Below are 21204 nucleotides of genomic sequence, written 5' to 3'. Positions count from 1 at the left end.
CAATAAGCCACGAAAAAATTCCCACATTAAGCAACAAAGACTATGCCATTTTCCTGGCGGGAACAAACGATGTCGCAAGAAACGAAAAACAAGATCTGTTGCTTTCACTAAAAATGCGACTGTATGAACTAAGATGTACTAACATCATTGTATTTTCAGTACCACATCGTCATGACCTAGCGGAATGGTCCTGCGTTAACAAAGAAGTGGAAAGTGCAAATAGTAGACAAAACAGATATGCAGACGATTTGAAAATGTGACTTTCATTGATATAAGCAAACTAGGAAGGAGAGTCCATACTAGACATGGTTTCCACCTAAATAGATTAGGAAAAAATTTCGTAAATGCAAAAATAATAGAAATAGTAAACACCAAAACAAAAGTAAGTTGTTACACTTCAAACGTTGTGACACTTCAAATGTAATTTCCCTCAAGGACAAGACCCACAAACTACTTGGTGAATCTGAAAATGAAGCATCACCACTACAAGACAAGTGTGATGTTCTGACATCACAAGAAAACACCCCAAGTGCTAGCAGTTCACAAGGAAGCATATCAATAACAACAGAGCCAACACCTGAAGTATCAGAAACAGCTACACCATCATCATCATCAACAACAACAACACAAATGACAGCATCAATGACACCGGGAGCTACACCAGCAGCAGCAGCAAGCAACTCACCATATCCCAGTGAACAACCTACAAGGTGCAGAACAACCTGTCCTTCTGGAGGATTTTTTGGTACCTCGCCAGGGCAAGGAACAGAGTATGACACCACAAAACGTAAATACAAATGTAACCAGTTCTCATCCTCATCACCCACAGATTCTAAGCTTAAACATTCAGTGTCTTAGAAATAAATCATTAGAACTTGAGGTAGCTATGAACAGTGCAAATATTGACTGCATGAGCATTGTGGAGCATTGGTCCAGAAGTTTTGAACTAAGTAGCATTAATATTCATCCGTTTAAGTTGGCAAGCCAATATTGTAGAAAAAATACCAAAAATGGAGGTGTATGTATATTTACCAAACCAAGTATCAGCTATAAAAGAAGGTGTGAAGTAGAATCATTGAGCATGGAAAATCATTTTGAAGCAGCAGCTGTGCAGTTGAATGAAATACAGGGAAAAGTCATAGTCACAGCAATATACAGACCACCTACTGGTGATGCAGACATATTCTTTAACCAATTAGAAATACTGCTTAACACTCTGTTCACTGATAGAGCCACTGTAGTTGTGTGTGGTGACTTCAATATTAATCTTATGAGTGAAAGTAGGCTAAAAAACCAGTTCCTAAATCTGTTATGTAGTTTCAACCTGCTTCCACACATACACACACCCACAAGAATAACAAATAATACAGTCAGTCTTATTGATAATATATTTTCAAATGTAGGACGCACAGAAGTTGAAGTAACAAATACTGATTTGGGATTATCAGACCACAATGCTCTTGTCCTCAAAATTCCTTCAAGGCCACTGAAAGAGAGAGAGAAAAAAAAACACACTTCATGTATAAAAGAAATTTTTCTACAGAAACCTGTGTAGAATTCATAAATATGCTAACTAATGAGGCTTGGGCAGAAGTACTATCCCTAACAAATACAAATGATGCATATAACACATTTTCTTCCATTTTCATGGGATATTTTGAAATGTGTTTTCAAAAAAAGCTGTCAAAAATCAGGTCACATGGCAATACAAAGCCAAGTTCTTGGATCACAGCTGGCATCAAAACTTCCCGTGGAACTCTAAAGAGACTAATTTCTAAAATGAAAACATCCACAGACCCAGAATTCATAGAATATGTCAGGAATTACAAGAGGGTATATAGAAAAGTAATTGCTAAAGCAAAATTCATGAGTAATGATAGTTTTATAAGACAGTCTGAAAACAAATCAAAAGCCATATGGGGTATTGTGAAGACTGAAATGGGGAAGAGTTGTGAAAACCAGGACATTAGCCTCAAAAATTTGAAAAATGTCAATATTAATAAACAAGATTTGCCAAATTATATTAACAATTATTTCATACATGCAACAACTTCATTAAGCTTAAAATTTACAAACGAAGAAAAACCTGAATATCCAAAAACAGCTTGTAGGATGAGGGTAGAGCTAACAAATGAGGGTGAAGTGTTGAAAGTGATACAAAGCTTGAAACCCAAAATGTCGGCTGGCATAGATGAGGTGCCTGTGTCAATCACAACAAGAACAGCACCACAAATCGCAAAGCCCTTTGCACACATAGCCAATTTGTCATTCAGTGAAGGAGCTTTTCCAGAAAGGCTGAAAATTTCAAAAGTGAAGCCATTATTTAAAAATGGCGACAAGTATAAGGTAAAAAACTATCGCCCAGTATCTCTCCTCCCAGCACTTTCAAAAATATTAGAAAAACTGATGAAGCACCGAATCAACAAATATCTAAATGACCATAATTTACTAAACAGAAATCAGCATGGCTTCCAAGCACGTAAAAATACCGAAACAGCAGTAATGTGCTACACTGAACAAATAATCAAAAATCTAGAAAAAGATTATAGTGTAGTAGGAGTAAATTTAGACCTCTCCAAAGCTTTTGACACTGTGAATCAGGACATTCTTTTAGAAAAGTTGGAAGCGTTGGGTATACATGGGATAGGAAAAAATGGTTTGAATCATACCTAAAAAACAGAACACAGGTTGTAGGACTGACATCAACTTACTCCAACCACAAAATTAATTCAGTATCAGAGGCAAAAAATGTAGAAATAGGAGTACCACAAGGGAGCATCCTAGGGCCCATATTGTTTCTTGTCTATACAAATGATTTTCAAACCTCAGATGATGCAGCCAACGCAATAGTATTTCCAGATGATACTAGTGTGATAATAAGAGCACCAAAGCAATTGCTACCAACAACTTCTGATAAAGTACTAAATTACATCTACTCTTGGTTCAATGCAAACAGGTTGACATTAAATATGTCAAAATGTAAATCTCCATCTGGTGTGGGGTGAAAAAGCCTTAGACAGAGTGACATCCACAAATTGCTGAGGATTCATGTGGATGAAAACTTAAATTTTAATGACCACGTAATAAAACTTGCACAGAAACTTAATTCAGCCTGTTTTGCCCTCAGAATTATTGCAAAAGTTTGTACCTCAGAGGGCACCAGAATGGTATATTTCAGCTATTTTCAATCTCTTGCCACATACGGAATAATATTTTGGGGTTCCACAACAGGGTGCCTAAAACAAATTTTTTTGTTGCAGAAGAGGGCCATCCGAATAATAACTCACAGTCATCCACAGACACACTGCAAACCCATATTCAAAAATCTTGGAATACTTACTATACCATCATTATACATATACAAATGTGTATTGTATGTCAGGATCCACATTGCAGATTTTCAGACAAATGCCGACTTTCATAACTACAATACCCGTAAAGCGCAGCACTCCATACTCAGCGAACAAAAAGAACGAATACACAAAGGCATGTGAGCCATATCGGTGCAAAACTGTACAACGCACTGCCAATCAACATCAAGCAGTTAGAAGATGATAACAAATTTAAAACAGAATTTAAAAAGTTTCTGGTAGAACAATGTTTTTATTCTGTAAATGACTATGTAGGTCAATAAATTTTTTTCTGATGATATTTATAAAGGCAAAATGGAAAATACTCTATCTGTACCTAATCATTCACTACATTTATATACTTAAAGGACAGCTGTTGTGTGATGTAAATATATACTTAAGCAGTGTTGTGTATATAAGGACTTGCCGTTTAGGGGGGGACAAAACTACAGCCTTATGAAAAACAGACTATGCATTTAAAATAACAATCAGGGATGTATATAGGCTATATTAATTTCGTGTATTATTATTAACTTCATTCTATTATTTTGTTTTGTACTTTTTTACGTATATATTGCTTGTGTCCCATTTCTTTGAAATGGCTTACATGTACCCTTGACAACATCCATAAAATATTTATTGTCAATGAATGGATAAATAAAATAAATAGGCCTAAATAAAATAAATAGTAATTTGTCTGCACTTGCTTGATGGATAGAGCTTATGACTCAACTTTACTGACCATGGTTTCTTAACAGGACTAACACCTCCCTCTGTAGTTGACTGATTCAGGGTATTTAATTCTCCCTCTATTGATGCAAAATTTGCACCATCCGCACCATGGGAGGCTTCACCTTTTTCAGATACTATGATTGTTGTTATTCTGTCAAAACATTTAGAACACAAGAAATCGTCACTGGAAACATCTTCACTTTGAAACAGAGTCTTCGAATGAGAACACTTATTCCCAACCAGAACAAAGTCTGTTTTTTGTTTGTCTTATATATCACTCTTTCATGGATATGCAAATAGTCAGTACACTTCCCTCTCTTGTGGCCCCAGTCAGAAGACATTTCAAACAGTCCTTTTCACAAAACACACTGGTGTCAACTGGCAAATTCCTCACAGAAACACAGAACTCACTTGACTGTTTCAGATTTCTTAGAAGCCTCTTCAGAAAACAAATTATCACTGAACAACTACAATACAGAAACCTGTAATGAACAACCACAAGAAAGAAACTGACAAGAAACTACAGCAAAGTGTAAGAAATATCTGCAACAATGAAAGTGAAAAGAAATAACTGCAACAAAGAAAGTGATAAGAAATAACTGCACAAAGACAATAGAATTAAACATTGTAACAAAGAATTAGTAAGAAACAACTTCAGTGAAGACATACATTACCCTTGAAAGGTAAAAAAATGATTTTTTAAAATACAATCTGTCCAACTTAAAAGTGGAAGCTCTCCTTTACAGAGAATATAGTACTACATGGTACTAATCAACAGAATAAGAATCTAACTTTCGAGATTGGCATTTCTGGAAAAAAAAATTATCTAATTTATAACAAAAATTCAAAAGGCGACAGTAAAAGAACTTTGACAGATATGTCCAAACGGAGGATATCATTGTAATCATAAAGCAATTATATTTCAAATAAAAAAATTCTAACAAAATATGTAGAACTGTTACAGACACACAGCATTTTATTTTTTTATTTTTTTAAATTCACATCTTCAAAATGATGTTTGCAGTGTCATCTTTGGAGGGTCTGTATCTTGGGGCAGGAATTTTTTGGAGAAAACAAACCAATACGTGTTTCTTACTTACTCCTGAATTTTAACATATGCTAAACTCAATAACATCCGAAACTATGAAGGTAACACCCCCACCTCTAGTGATAAAGATTATGCCAATAATAACAAGCAATTGAAAATAAGCAATTGAATGAGTAGAGCTAAAAATAATAATGAGTTCATTAAGGTTAACATTAATTATTTATATATATCCTGTAAACCAACCCATTCCACATCATTCAGATAAAATAATCACTCAAATGATCTATGGAACATGTAACTAACTAACTAACTAACCAACTAACCATCATCAGTTGTAATGGGCCATTACAACTGTGTGTTACAGGGAAACTCTTCATTGCTACATCCAGCCGCAGCGGATATAGGTGCACATCTTTTTCCAGTAGCACAGCCTGCTTTTTTCATATCCAGTGTAGAGTAGGTAGTCATGCCTGAAGGAAATGTATGCTGCTTGACACAGCATTGCAGTAACTGTCAGCTAGTGCATACATTGTGATCACAAAGCAGAGGCAGCATACTTAGCACAGCCACTGGTAATGGCTCGGACTATCTGCCTGATTCTGTGGGCAGTCCAGAGGTGTTGAACCTTTAGCTCTGAGGAGTGTGCCCAGTTGCTGACTAGTAGAGGCTGTCTGACCTGACCCAGGTCTGGTGACCTCTGTCACTTAAATCTTTGCTGCTTGGTGGGTCACCAAGCCTGCTACTTGTAGTGTCCCTACACACGGTTGTTCTGCTATCTGTTGGCAATAGTACACACAGCTGATTTACAGAACGCTATGTCAGTGTGTTGTTGCAGGAGTTTTGCCACACGTCAGTGTAACATGGGGGACAGGTATCAGCTTGGAATGTGCCAGCAGCTGCCCGCCTTTGGGGCAGTCAGTGTATCACTATGTCCCAAAACTCCTCCATGGTACAGTATTTCATCAACATCATGCCAATATGACCTGTTAACTATATCTGCAGGATAATATTCAGCACAGAATAACAAGTAAACGTTGAGCATAGGCATATTTTGTGTCCAGTTTGTTTTACACTCTAAGAAGGAAAAGGGGACAATGCACCACCAAGGAAGTATCCAAATGGGACAGAAATTGGCAGATGTGCTTTGTACAGACAAACAAATGATCACAATTTCAAAATATTGGATGATTTATTCAGGAGAAAGAGCTTCAGAAACTGAGGAAGTCAATATTACATTGGTCCACCTCTGGCCCTTATGCAAGCAGCTTTTTGGCTTGGTGTTGTTTGATAGAGTTGGATGTCCTGAGGGATGTCAAGGCCACAGCAAGCCTTCCTGCACACAATGCAGAATACCAACTGAAGAACCTCAATAAATGAAATTAAAGCTTCTTTGTATGGTCACTTTTTCCCCAGTCATAAAAGTGAGATGTGTCAGCGAATGATATAGGGCCTACTATGTTTCAGTCGTAAACAACTTGAGATGATTAAACATGAACCCTTACTGTGACACTGGCATATTATAATCTTATGCATTGTGTGAAACTCCAAGATTCAATTAAATTTCCAATAACCATTATTTTATGAACATATTACTTTATTCAGACCTGACATAATTTTGACATCTATCCCCATTTTCAATTGGCTAAATTTATGATTCTTCTGCAGCACCCCCCCCCCCCCCCCTTTTTTTTTTTTTTTTTTTGGCTAAATGTCAGCTGCAGCTATGTGATATGTGATGTACATACGTCTGCAACAGAGAAACTTTTGAAGCAGCTGGACATGAAAAGGCAGTTTATAGAAGAGTGACTGTGTTGTAAACACAAGGTTAGAAATTTTTTTATTAAATTGTCTTTAAGTATCAGTTCCCCAAGTACAAAAATGGTTCTCTTTTAGCACAACAGAAGTTAGCACCAGCACTCTGTCAGAGGCAGTATGCTCTTCCCTACAGTTTACCATGAGCCTTTGGAGCATAGTGCAATTTGGCATTTTTTCAAATTATACAAATACTTTCCAACAGTTAAAGAAATAATAAGTGATTGAAACAGTGCAGTAAGTCCCACAAAAAATAACTAGTGTAGTTCCCTGAGATGAATAAACTCATTACTAAGACTTTTACATACATATAAACTTACCATTCATTCATTTAATAATGAATAAAAAAATAGGAACACAGGAAAGCTACTATAAACAGCAGAGTGAACACATTGTAGTAGCCAAGATAGACACAAAGCCCACGCCTACCACAATAGTAAAAGTTTATATGCCAACTAGCTGATAAAGAGATTGAAGAAACGTATGATGCAATAAAAGAAATTATTCAGATAGTGAAGGGTGATGAAAATACAATAATAAATTTCCTTTACTTTATGTCTGTGGCCACAAATTTTTTGTCATCAGACTACCGGGTTCGGCCTATAATGGCCATCTTCAAATCTGCAGTAAAATATGGAAACATAAATACGCTGGCAGATTGTCTACAGCTTTTTTTTTTAAAAAAAAAAAAAAAAAAAAAAAAAAAAAAAAAAAAAAAAGTGTGTTGACATACACTCCTGGAAATTGAAATAAGAACACCGTGAATTCATTGTCCCAGGAAGGGGAAACTTTATTGACACATTCCTGGGGTCAGATACATCACATGATCACACTGACAGAACCACAGGCACATAGACACAGGCAACAGAGCATGCACAATGTCGGCACTAGTACAGTGTATATCCACCTTTCGCAGCAATGCAGGCTGCTATTCTCCCATGGAGATGATCGTAGAGATGCTGGATGTAGTCCTGTGGAACGGCTTGCCATGCCATTTCCACCTGGCGCCTCAGTTGGACCAGCGTTCGTGCTGGACGTGCAGACCGCGTGAGACGACGCTTCATCCAGTCCCAAACATGCTCAATGGGGGACAGATCCGGAGATCTTGCTGGCCAGGGTAGTTGACTTATACCTTCTAGAGCACGTTGGGTGGCACGGGATACATGCGGACGTGCATTGTCCTGTTGAAACAGCATGTTCCCTTGCCGCTCTAGGAATGGTAGAACGATGGGTTCGATGACGGTTTGGATGTACCGTGCACTATTCAGTGTCCCCTCGACGATCACCAGTGGTGTACGGCCAGTGTAGGAGATCGATCCCCACACCATGATGCCGGGTGTTGGCCCTGTGTGCCTTGGTCGTATGCAGTCCTGATTGTGGCGCTCACCTGCACGGCGCCAAACACGCATACGACCATCATTGGCACCAAGGCAGAAGCGACTCTCATCGCTGAAGAGGACACGTCTCCATTCCTCCCTCCATTCACGCCTGTCGCGACACCACTGGAGGCGGGCTGCACGATGTTGGGGTGTGAGCGGAAGACGGCCTAACGGTGTGCGGGATCGTAGCCCAGCTTCATGGAGACGGTTGCGAATGGTCCTCGCCGATACCCCAGGAGCAACAGTGTCCCTAATTTGCTGGGAAGTGGCGGTGCGGTCCCCTACGGCACTGCGTAGGATCCTACGGTCTTGGCGTGCATCCGTGCGTCGCTGCGGTCCGGTCCCAGGTCGACGGGCACGTGCACCTTCCGCCGACCACTGGCAACAACATCGATGTACTGCGGAGACCTCACGCCCCACGTGTTGAGCAATTCGGCGGTACGTCCACCCGGCCTCCCGCATGCCCACTATACGCCCTCGCTCAAAGTCCGTCAACTGCACATACGGTTCACGTCCACGCTGTCGCGGCATGCTACCAGTGTTAAAGACTGCGATGGAGCTCCGTATGCCACGGCAAACTGGCTGACACTGACGGCGGCGGTGCACAAATGCTGCGCAGCTAGCGCCATTCGACGGCCAACACCGCGGTTCCTGGTGTGTCCGCTGTGCCGTGCGTGTGATCATTGCTTGTACAGCCCTCTCGCAGTGTCCGGAGCAAGTATGATGGGTCTGACACACCGGTGTCAATGTGTTCTTTTTTCCATTTCCAGGAGTGTATATGTATATTTGTGCCCTTTAAGTATGAAGAGGCGTACCTGTTCCATAAAAACATGTCCTAATGTACTGCAGCCATAGTGGCATCGTCAAACATTAAACACAAAATTAGCATCAGCATCGTAAGATATATATAAATAACAGCATATGCAATAGTCATCTTGTGAGCAGCACTACTGTTCAAAACAAATTCCATACAGTAGCCACAAGATGTTTGTGTTGCAAGTGAACCAGATGTCACTACTGTAGGCATACACATATTCTTCAATAATTAATTGAACAAATTAAAATAAATGAGGATACAACTGGTAAAGTCTGTAATGGGTTTTTAAGCTATAAGAGGCATCAAAGTAATAAAAAGTGATTAAATAAAACACGACAGAAGTTAGACAGTTAAAATGAGGAAGAGTTAAGAGATGGTAACTGACATATGCTCAAGTGCCAATATTATAAATAATGACATATATAACAAACAGCTCTATATGAGGAATTCTGCCTTATGCAAGGCATCTTTTTTCTGTTTTGTTTCACCCAGACATGTTTCAGCACTTTTTTTGCTATTTTCAGTGGGTTATGACTATGGAATATGCTGTTATTTATATATATTTGACGATGCTGGTGCTAGTTTTCTGAATAACTTTTGACGATGCCACTATGGCTGTAGTACATTAGGATATGTTTTTGTAGAACAGGTATGCCCCTTCATACTTAAATGGCACAAAATAGAGGGAAACATTCCACATGGGAAAAATATATCTAAAAACAAAGATGATATGACTTACCAAAAGAAAGCGCTGGCATGTCGATAGACACACAAACATACACACAAAATTCAAGCTTTCACAACCAATGGTTGCTTCATCAGGAAAGAGGGACGGAGAGGGAAAGACGAAAGGATTTGGGTTTTAAGGGAGACGGTAAGGAGTCATTCCAATCCCGGGAGCGGAAAGTGTATACTTGTCTTTTTTTCCCCCTAAGGTAAGTCTTTCCACTCCCGGGATTGGAATGACTCCTTACCGTCTCCCTTAAAACCCACTTCCTTTCGTCTTCCCCTCTCCTTCCCTCTTTCCTGACGAAGCAACCGTAGGTTGCGAAAGCTTGAATTTTGTGTGTATGTTTGTGTGTCTATCGACATGCCAGTGCTTTCGTTTGGTAAGTCACATAATCTTTGTTTTTTTTATATATATATATATATATATATATATATATATATATATATATATATATATATATATAGAGTTATAATAGAGGGAAACATTCCACGTAGGAAATATATATCTAAAAACAAAGATGATGTGACTTACCAAATGAAAGTGCTGGCAGGTCGACAGACACACAAACAAACACAAACATACACACAAAATTCAAGCTTTCGCAACAAACTGTTGCCTCATCAGGAAAGAGGGAAGGAGAGGGAAAGACGAAAGGATGTGGGTTTTAAGGGAGAGGGTAAGGAGTCATTCCAATCCCGGGAGCGGAAAGACTTACCTTAGGGGGAAAAAAGGACGGGTATACACTCGCACACACACACATATCCATCCACACATATACAGACACAAGCAGACATATTTAAAGACAAAGAGTTTGGGCAGAGATGCCAGTCGAGGCAGAAGTGCAGAGGCAAAGATGTTGTTGAATGACAGGTGAGGTATGAGTGGCGGCAACTTGAAATTAGCGGAGATTGAGGCCTGGTGGATAACGGGAAGAGAGGATATATTGAAGAGCAAGTTCCCATCTCCGGAGTTCGGATAGGTTGGTGTTAGTGGGAAGTATCCAGATAACCCGGACGGTGTAACACTGTGCCAAGATGTGCTGGCCGTGCACCAAGGCATGTTTAGCCACAGGGTGATCCTCATTACCAACAAACACTGTCTGCCTGTGTCCATTCATGCGAATGGACAGTTTGTTGCTGGTCATTCCCACATAGAATGCGTCACAGTGTAGGCAGGTCAGTTGGTAGATCACGTGGGTGCTTTCACACGTGGCTCTGCCTTTGATCGTGTACACCTTCCGGGTTACAGGACTGGAGTAGGTGGTGGTGGGAGGGTGCATGGGACAGGTTTTACACCGGGGGCGGTTACAAGGGTAGGAGCCAGAGGGTAGGGAAGGTGGTTTGGGGATTTCATAGGGATGAACTAAGAGGTTACGAAGGTTAGGTGGACGGCGGAAAGACACTCTTGGTGGAGTGGGGAGGATTTCATGAAGGATGGATCTCATTTCTGGGCAGGATTTTAGGAAGTCGTATCCCTGCTGGAGAGCCACATTCAGAATCTGATCCAGTCCCGGAAAGTATCCTGTCACAAGTGGGGCACTTTTGTGGTTCTTCTGTGGGAGGTTCTGGGTTTGAGAGGATGAGGAAGTTGCTCTGGTTATTTGCTTCTGTACCAGGTCGGGAGGGTAGTTGCGGGATGCGAAAGCTGTTGTCAGGTTGTTGGTGTAATGCTTAAGGGATTCCGGACTGGAGCAGATTCGTTTGCCACGAAGACCTAGGCTGTAGGGAAGGGACCGTTTGATGTGGAATGGGTGGCAGCTGTCGTAATGGAGGTACTGTTGCTTGTTGGTGGGTTTGATGTGGACGGACGTGTGAAGTTGGCCATTGGACAGGTGGAGATCAACATCAAGGAAAGTGGCATGGGATTTGGAGTAGGACCAGGTGAATCTGATGGAACCAAAGGAGTTGAGGTTGGAGAGGAAATTCTGGAGTTCTTCTTCACTGTGAGTCCAGATCATGAAGATGTCATCAATAAATCTGTACGAAACTTTGGGTTGGCAGGCCTGGGTAACCAAGAAGGCTTCCTCTAAGCGACCCATGAATAGGTTGGCGTACGAAGGGGCCATCCTGGTACCCATGGCTGTTCCCTTTAATTGCTGGTATGTCTGGCCTTCAAAAGTGAAGAAGTTGTGGGTCAGGATGAAGCTGGCTAAGGTAATGAGGAAAGAGGTTTTAGGTAGGGTGGCAGGTGATCGGCGTGAAAGGAAGTGCTCCATCGCAGCAAGGCCCTGGACGTGCGGGATATTTGTGTATAAGGAAGTGGCATCAATGGTTACAAGGATGGTTTCTGGGGGTAACGGATTGGGTAAGGATTCCAGGCGTTCGAGAAAGTGGTTGGTGTCTTTGATGAAGGATGGGAGACTGCACGTAATGGGTTGAAGGTGTTGATCTACGTAGGCAGAGATACGTTCTGTGGGGGCTTGGTAACCAGCTACAATGGGACGGCCAGGATGATTGGGTTTGTGAATTTTAGGAAGAAGGTAGAAGGTAGGGGTGCGGGGTGTCGGTGGGGTCAGGAGGTTGATGGAGTCAGGTGAAAGGTTTTGTAGGGGGCCTAAGGTTCTGAGGATTCCCTGAAGCTCCGCCTGGACATCAGGAATGGGATTACCTTGGCAAACTTTGTATGTGGTGTTGTCTGAAAGCTGACGCAGTCCCTCAGCCACATACTCCCGACGATCAAGTACCACGGTCGTGGAACCCTTGTCCGCCGGAAGAATGATGATGGACCGGTCAGCCTTCAGATCACGGATAGCCTGGGCTTCAGCAGTGGTGATGTTGGGAGTAGGATTAAGGTTTTTTAAGAAGGATCAGTTGTGACAGGATACTTTCCGGGACTGGATCAGATTCTGAATGTGGCTCTCCAGCAGGGATACGACTTCCTAAAATCCTGCCCAGAAATGAGATCCATCCTTCATGAAATCCTCCCCACTCCACCAAGAGTGTCTTTCCGCCGTCCACCTAACCTTCGTAACCTCTTAGTTCATCCCTATGAAATCCCCAAACCACCTTCCCTACCCTCTGGCTCCTACCCTTGTAACCGCCCCCGGTGTAAAACCTGTCCCATGCACCCTCCCACCACCACCTACTCCAGTCCTGTAACCCGGAAGGTGTACACGATCAAAGGCAGAGCCACGTGTGAAAGCACCCACGTGATCTACCAACTGACCTGCCTACACTGTGACGCATTCTATGTGGGAATGACCAGCAACAAACTGTCCATTCGCATGAATGGACACAGGCAGACAGTGTTTGTTGGTAATGAGGATCACCCTGTGGCTAAACATGCCTTGGTGCACGGCCAGCACATCTTGGCACAGTGTTACACCGTCCGGGTTATCTGGATACTTCCCACTAACACCAACCTATCCGAACTCCGGAGATGGGAACTTGCTCTTCAATATATCCTCTCTTCCCGTTATCCACCAGGCCTCAATCTCCGCTAATTTCAAGTTGCCGCCACTCATACCTCACCTGTCATTCAACAACATCTTTGCCTCTGCACTTCTGCCTCGACTGGCATCTCTGCCCAAACTCTTTGTCTTTAAATATGTCTGCTTGTGTCTGTATATGTGTGGATGGATATGTGTGTGTGTGCGAGTGTATACCCGTCCTTTTTTCCCCCTAAGGTAAGTCTTTCCGCTCCCGGGATTGGAATGACTCCTTACCCTCTCCCTTAAAACCCACATCCTTTCGTCTTTCCCTCTCCTTCCCTCTTTCCTGATGAGGCAACAGTTTGTTGCGAAAGCTTGAATTTTGTGTGTATGTTTGTGTTTGTTTGTGTGTCTGTCGACCTGCCAGCACTTTCATTTGGTAAGTCACATCATCTTTGTTTTTTTATATATATATATATATATATATATATATATATATATATATATATATATATATATATATATATATAAGCTGTAGACAATCTGCTATGTTTTCCCATATTTTGCTGCAGATCTGAGGATTGTCATTATAGACAGAAAGTGGTAGTCTGATGATAAAAAATTTGTGAACACAGACGTAAAGTAAAGGAAATTTATTCTATATTCGAGTCACTGTTTTATTCAGGGCCATGTCGCAGCTTGTGAAAATTTAATAGCAGGAAAAGGAAGAGAAGGAAACATAGTAGGTGAATATGGAATGGAGGTAAGGAATAACAGAGGAAGCTGGCTGGCTGATAGAATTTTGCACACAGTATAACTTATTAATAGCTGACACTTGGTTTAAGAATGACGAAAGAAGGTTGTAGACATGGAAGAGACCTGGAGACACTGGAAGGTTTCAGATAGATTAAATATAATCGTAAGAAAGAGATTTAGGAACCAGGTTATAAACTGTAAGACATTTCCAGGGTCAGATGTAAACTCTGGCCACAATTTATTGTTTATGAACTGTAGATTAAAACTGGAGAAACTGCAAGAAAACATAGGAATTTAAGGAGATGGGACCTGGATAACTGAAAGAACCAGAGGTTGTAGAGTGTTTCAGAGAGGGCGTTGGGGAACGATTGACAAGAACAGGAGAAAGAACTACAGTAAAAGAAAAGCAGGCAGCTTTGAGAGAGGAAATAGTGAAGGCAACAGAGGATCAAGCAGGTAAAAAGACAAGGGCTAGTAGAAATCCTTGGGTAACAGAAGAGATATTGAATTTAATTGACGAAAGGAGAAAATATAAAAATGCGGTAAATGAAGCAGGGACGGCTAGAGGACAAATGTAAGGATGTAGAGGCATATATTACTAGGGGTATGGTAGATACAGCTTACAGGAAAAATTCAACACGCAAGTTGGTGGAAGGAGTATATAGAAGGTTAGAAGGTCTATACGAGGGTGATGTACTTGAGGGAAGTATTATCGAAGTGGAAAAGGACGGAGATGAAGACGAAAGGGGAGATATGATACTGCGTGAAGAATTTGACAGAGCACTGAAAGACCTACATAAAAACATGGTCCCAGGAGTAGATACCATTCAATTAGAACTACTGATAGCTTTGGGAGAGCCAGCCATGACAAAATTCTTTCATCTGGTGAGCAAGATGTACGAGACAGGCGAAATACTCTCAGACTTCAAGAAGAACATAGTACTTCCAATCCCAAAGAAAGCAGGTGTTGACAGGTGTGAAAATTACCGAACTATCAGTTTAATAAGTCACGGCAGCAAAATACTAACATGAATTCTTCACAGATGAATGGAATAACTGGTAGAAGCCAACCTCGGGGAAGATCAATTTGGATTCCGTAGAAATGTTGGAACAAGTGAGGCAATATTAACCCTACGACTTACCTTAGAAGATAGATTCAGGAAAGGCAAACATACATTTCCAGCATTTGTGGACTTAGAGAAAGCTTTTGATAATGTTGACTGGAATGCTCTCTTTTAAATTCTGAAGGTGGCAGGTGTAAAATATAGAGAGCAAAGGACTATTTATGTACAATTTGTTCAGAAACCAGATGGTAGGTATACGAGTCGAGGGGCATGAAAGGGAAGCAGTGGTTGAGAAAGGAGTGATACAGGATTGTATGTTATTCAATCTGTATACTGAGCAAGCAGTAAAGAAAACAAAAGAAAAATTTAGAGCAAGAATTAAAATTCATGGAGAACAAATAAAAACTTTGAGGTTTACTGATGACATTGCAATTCTGTCAGAGACAGCAAAGGACCTGGAAGAGCAGTTGAACTGTCCTGAAAGGAGGATGTAAGATGAACATCAACAAAAGCATAACAAGGGTAATGGAAAGTAGTTGAATTAAATCAGGTGATGCTGAGGGTATTAGATTAGGAAATGAGACACTTAAAGCAGTAGATGAGTTTTGCTATTTGGGGAGCAAAATAACTGACGATGGTCAAAGTAGAGAGGATATAAAATGTAGACTGGCAATGGCAAGGAAAGTGTTTCTGAAAAGGAGAAATTTGTTAACTTCGAGCCAGCCAGGATGGCCGAGCGGTTCTAGGCGCTACAGTCCGGAACCGCGCGACCACTACGGTCGCAGGTTCGAATCCTGCCTCAGGTATGGATGTGTATGATATCCTTAGGTTAGTTAGGTTCAAGTAGTTCTAAGTTCTAGGGGATTGATGACCTCAGAAGTTAACTCACATAGTGCTCAGAGCCATTTGTTAACTTCGAGTGTAGATTTAAGTGTCAGGAAGTCTTTTCTGTAAAGTATTTGTATGGAGTGTAGCCATGTATGGAAGTGAAACTTGGATGATAAATAGTTTAGACAAGAAGAGAATAGAAGCTTTCGAAATGTGGTGCTACAGGAAAATGCTGATGATTAGATGGGTAGATCACATAGCTAATGAGGAGGTACTGAATAGAATTGGGGAGAAGAGGAATTTGTGGCACAACGTGACTAGAAGAAGGGATCGGTTGGTAGGACATGTTCTGAGGCATCAGGACATAACCAATTTAGTATTGGAGGGACGCATGGAGGGTAAAAATCATAAATGAATTCACTACGCAGATTCAGAAGGATGTAGGTTGCAATAGTTACTCGGAGATGAAGAATCTTGCACAGGATAGAGTAGCATGGAGAGCTGCATCAAACCAGTCTCTGGACTAAAGATCAAGTGTGAGGTCATCTACATGAGTGCTAAAAGGAATTCGTTAAACTCTGGTTACATGATAAATCAGTCAAATCTAAATGCCTTAAATTCAACTAAATACCTAGGAATTACAATTATGAACAACTTAAATTGGAAGGAACGCACAGAAAATTTTGTGGGGAATGCTAACCAAAGACTGCGTTTTATTGACAGGACACTTAGAAAATGTAACAGATCTACTAAGGAGACTGCCTACACTATGCTTGTCCATTCTCTTTTAGTATAATGCTGTGCGGGGTGGGATCCTTAGCATACAGGACTGATGGAGTACATCGAAAAAGTTCGAAGAAGGGCAGCATGTTTTGTATTCTCGCGAAATATGGGAGAGAGTGTCACTGATACAGAATTTGGGCTGGACATCATTAAAAGAAAGGTGTTTTTCGTTGCAACGGGATCTTCTCATGAAATTCCAATCACCAACTTTCTCCTCCGAATGCAAAAATATTTTGTTGACACCGACCTACATAGGGAAAAACTATCACCATGATAAAATAAGGGAAATCAGAGCTCGTACGGAAAGATATAGGTGTCTGTTCTTTCCACACGCTATACAAGATTGAAATCATAGTGAATTGTGAAGGTGGTTTGATGAACCCTCTGCCAGGCACTGAAATGTGATTTGCAGAGTATCCTGCAGGTGTAGATCAAATGTACCATGTAAGAGTCAAGTATCTACATCTATACTCTGTGAACCACTGTAAAGTGCATGGAAGATGGTATGGCTGACTGTAACAGTTACTGGGCTTGTTTTCATTTTCATTTACATATGGAGCATGTGACAAGTGCAATTTAACACTGCTAATTTGTCTTAATTTCCAGAACAATTATTGAATTTTCTGAATGACTGTCTGATGAATCTATAGACATACAGAAGCTTTTGAGCTGAAATTATTTTATGGTTATATAAAAATAGTGCAAAAAACTGGCTGGGGAGGCAGTCTTCTACATGAAGAAAATAGCTTCACAAAGAGGTGAACCAGGGATCATATGACTAATGATAAAGGCTTTGTCATTATCATACACTGAAAAGTAAGCTGCTTAAATACGTAGACACACACAGAACAGATAAACATGTTTTTACAAGGATAGGACAGTTGGTTGGCCATGGCATTGCTGAGGGAATCATCCCAGCATTTCACTCATTAAAGGAAACCTACATCAAAATGACCAGACACCATCCAACCAAATAGATAATGTAAGTTTACTGAACAACATACATAACATACATCATGGTGGCAGATTACCTTATCATTCACAGGAAGTGTCAATTCATCCTTACTCTCACCTAAAATTTAGTATGTAGAAAGCTTTCCTCAATAAGTCTGCGAAACAATGAGCTTTTAGTGTGCAAGGTATTTCAATTGCTACAGAGGGCTTTCTTCCTCCACATCTTTTCCTAAATACAAAAAAGGAACAGGAAGAAGAAGAAGAAGAAGAACACAAAACTGGAAACGACAAAAAGTGAACAAATTGCTGAAAGGAGGAGGACTGAGGTTTAATGTGGTGAGGACAAGAAGGGGCACTTGAGACTGGGTGCAAGCTTGGAATGGACAAAGATGAGGAAGGGAATTGGGTGTACCCTTTTCAAGGAATCATGCTGCTATTTTTTTTTCAGTTGGTTGCAAGAAACATGGGAAAACCCATAACTTGATGGGTAGGCTAAAACAGAACTCTGATGCTCCCAAAACTACTCAAATGGCTTGAACACTGGCACCTCATTCGGTAAAAAAATGTAACTAAACTGAGTTGTTTCATGACCTCAAGAATATTTCTTCTAATTTAAATTCTCATTAACACCACGCATAGTCAAAAATTTTGACTGTTCCACCTTAGTCTTCAATCCATCTCCATATAGTAAGTTTTATCATCGCTTTTCACAACAAAAAAGTGTAGAAGAAAGATGAAATACTTGAGGAGGAGACAAAATAAACATTGCTTATAAACTAAAGTGGGGCATAGCATGCATCAACACTGCATTACACAAAAAATAATTGAACTAAACAACAGCTGAATGTATTAAACTAGAGTGGGTCACCTTTCAACCTAATTTAGGCCTTCAGCTCGATACATATCAGTCTGTTACCATAACCAAGATATCAGGGGAGGGGGGTGGGTCCAGTATCACACTACCCCATTCCACTGATAGGTACCCAACACTGTAGATCGGCCTGTCTTGTACAGCTGCCAGGATACAATCTTTTGATATAGCTATGATAGCCCCTAATTTTACTGTCGCGAGAGATGCAAAATACATACCTTCCAGGAGCTGCTCCTGTTTGTGTGAATATATGACGGTCTTCGAATGGAAACTTTTTTGGACCTTCTTTCACACATTTCTTCGACACTGTTTCCACCTTTGGTCCTTTCACATCGCCGTTTCCAGGAATACAGATGAGCTTCAGTATACAACCAACATCTTCGGTCGTAGGTGTATAGGAATAACCATTTCCTATTAATTCGAAGTCACCCTGTTTTTTCCTGTACCACAGAAAGTCGCAATCGCCCACATTCGTATATGAAGTCTTAAAAGTAAATGGGGAAATCGGAAAACCAACTATTATGACTCTTGGAAGGATTATTTCATCTACGCATGGGCCATTCAACACGATATTATATCGAACACTGCCAATACGCAAATGCATTTCGTCGCCCACCCAAAACGGCAAGTCCATACATAAACAATCAGCGGATACTGGACAATCGTTACTATAGAATTTAGCAGATATGGATTCAACGTCTACATCTCCTAGTGTGCCTCCTGCGTCTTTTAACTCCTTTACTTTGTTGGTGATACAAATGACAATTTTATTCAACAAATAATCGGCGGTTGCAGTCAATTTTGCAACAACACTGCAATAATCGTCTATCTTACATGACTCACTCTGGAACTGGAAACACACAAGCAGGTATTTGTCCTCCTTAATACGGCTGAAAAATACATTCGGGTTTTCGTTGTCTGTCATTTCGAGTTAAAGTATCTTACCTTATAAAACGATTTTCGGTTTAGATCTGAGATAAAATGTTACCAAATTATATTCATGTTTCATCCGCATCACTTTCATCAGTATCACGCACAGGTGTTCTCGTAAGAATTCAACGATCTCACACAACATAATAAAAACACCCAATACTGTATGTCACTTTATCTATATTGACGTTCCGCGTTACCATGGCAACGACGACGAACAAATTGTTACTTTGCTGTTCGTGTCGCAGTTATTGATAATTTCATCTATTTATGAGCGGAACTTCCCCCAGAATGAAGAGAATGCTAACAACATACAATTGTATCTCAGTACAGATAACATTTTGGTATCTATATTAAGGTGCGTCCACACGATGCCTTTTCAGCTGTGTTCAGCTTTGCGCATGCGCGTAAGTTTCCAACAGCGCATCTACGCATGCGCTTTTGTGCATGGAAATGGAGCCCGTGCGTACAGGTGCATTGCTACCCGCCTTCGGTGAGATTCCTTGCCCTTTTTTAGCAGACGACAGGTAGCTGAGGAGCATGTGTCTGTGTGTTGTGGTTCTGTTGTGATGCGAATTATGGGCAGTAATGTCTGCTGACTCTGAAGGAAGCACTAAATCCTGCCCGAATAGGCCATGGCTCAATGGTACTGGCCGGCCGCCGTGTCGTCCTCAGCTCACAGCACGCCTCTCAACTGGCTGTATTTCAATTTACGATATCGGAGCTGGCGCTTCTCAATTAAGTAACTCCCCAGTTTGCCTCGCAAGGGTTTGAGTGCACCCGGTTTGCTAACAGCGCTCGGCAGACTGGACGGTCATCCACCCAACTGCTAGCCCAGCCCAACAGCGTTTAACTTCGGTGATCCGACGGGAATCGGTGTTACCACTGCGACAGGGCCGTTGGCCCAAAGTGTGCACGCATAAGTTTATAGATGATAACAGACGGAGAAGAAACTCGTCTGGAGAGCCCCTTCTGAAGATTTAAATAAAAATTCGAGATCAGTCGCCCTGACCGTCAAATACTACATAAATGGTCTCCGATTATATACTTGTAAAGAACACGATACCGTAAGTTAAGAAGTAAAAAAAAAAAAAACAAAGAAGAATAAGCCAAACATTTATGAAAACTGTAGGCATAAATGGAAACTGTGGAAGAATATTCATGCTATGTCGACTGAAAAGCAGAACAACTGGGGATCCTGACATTTGAACAAAAGAAGTTATGGGGTTGTTTAGTTCCTCAAAAAGCTATTAAAAACTGAAATGAAGTACACTGATGATGCAAAACACACAAAATTGAAAAATACAACGTTCGCTCTAGTTGATTCTGCCGTCTATAAAATTTCCAAATTTGTCGTGTGCGTGGCTGTTGATCAAGTATATCATTTTTCATGATTAACGTTGTGCAAACAAATGACGTACAAATCACACGGTGAAAGTTAATTAGCCTTCACGTCACGATTAAGAACCTCCCTTCAATATTTCCAAGTTTCAGGAGTAATCACTAAAATGCTTTGTTTTGAAAAGAGGAATAAATAGTTCAAACTGGCAAATTTTATTGCCAGCCTTATCGCTGCTGTTTCCCAATCAGAAAACCAAAATCTCGCTGTGACGTGTTTTGAAATTTGCTGACAGAATGTTTTCATCACTTCCTATTTCTCGTACTTCTGTTATTTGGATACATTCATTACCTACACTACCTTTTTGTGTTTCCTTTTTCTGTTGTCTTTTCATCACAATGAATGCAACAGAAGCTCCCACGCAAAGAAGGGAATTCGTGA

At 40.7% G+C, this 21204-nt stretch overlaps 1 protein-coding gene across 5 annotated transcripts in view; it reads right to left on the bottom strand.

Annotated features, from left to right (window-relative positions):
- The window catches only part of LOC126483954 (2',5'-phosphodiesterase 12-like), a 171292-nt gene extending 151481 nt beyond the window's left edge, over positions 1-19811 (bottom strand). For 3 of the 5 annotated variants that reach the window (XR_007587794.1, XM_050107244.1, XM_050107243.1), the window contains exon 1: positions 18713-19811. Coding sequence is in view for 3 of the 5 variants with exons in the window: in XM_050107244.1 (XP_049963201.1) it covers positions 18713-19419 (707 nt within the window). In the remaining 2 variants the exon portion in view is untranslated. The remainder of the gene's footprint in view (positions 1-18712) is intronic. The other 2 variants (XM_050107246.1, XM_050107247.1) reach the window with 2 other exon arrangements.
- Between the last annotated feature and the right edge of the window lie 1393 nt (positions 19812-21204).

This window comes from Schistocerca serialis, chromosome 6, assembly GCF_023864345.2.
Source record: "Schistocerca serialis cubense isolate TAMUIC-IGC-003099 chromosome 6, iqSchSeri2.2, whole genome shotgun sequence".
In the NCBI taxonomy this organism is placed as follows: Eukaryota; Metazoa; Arthropoda; class Insecta; order Orthoptera; family Acrididae; genus Schistocerca; species Schistocerca serialis.
This window is presented reverse-complemented; position numbering and strand designations above follow the sequence as displayed.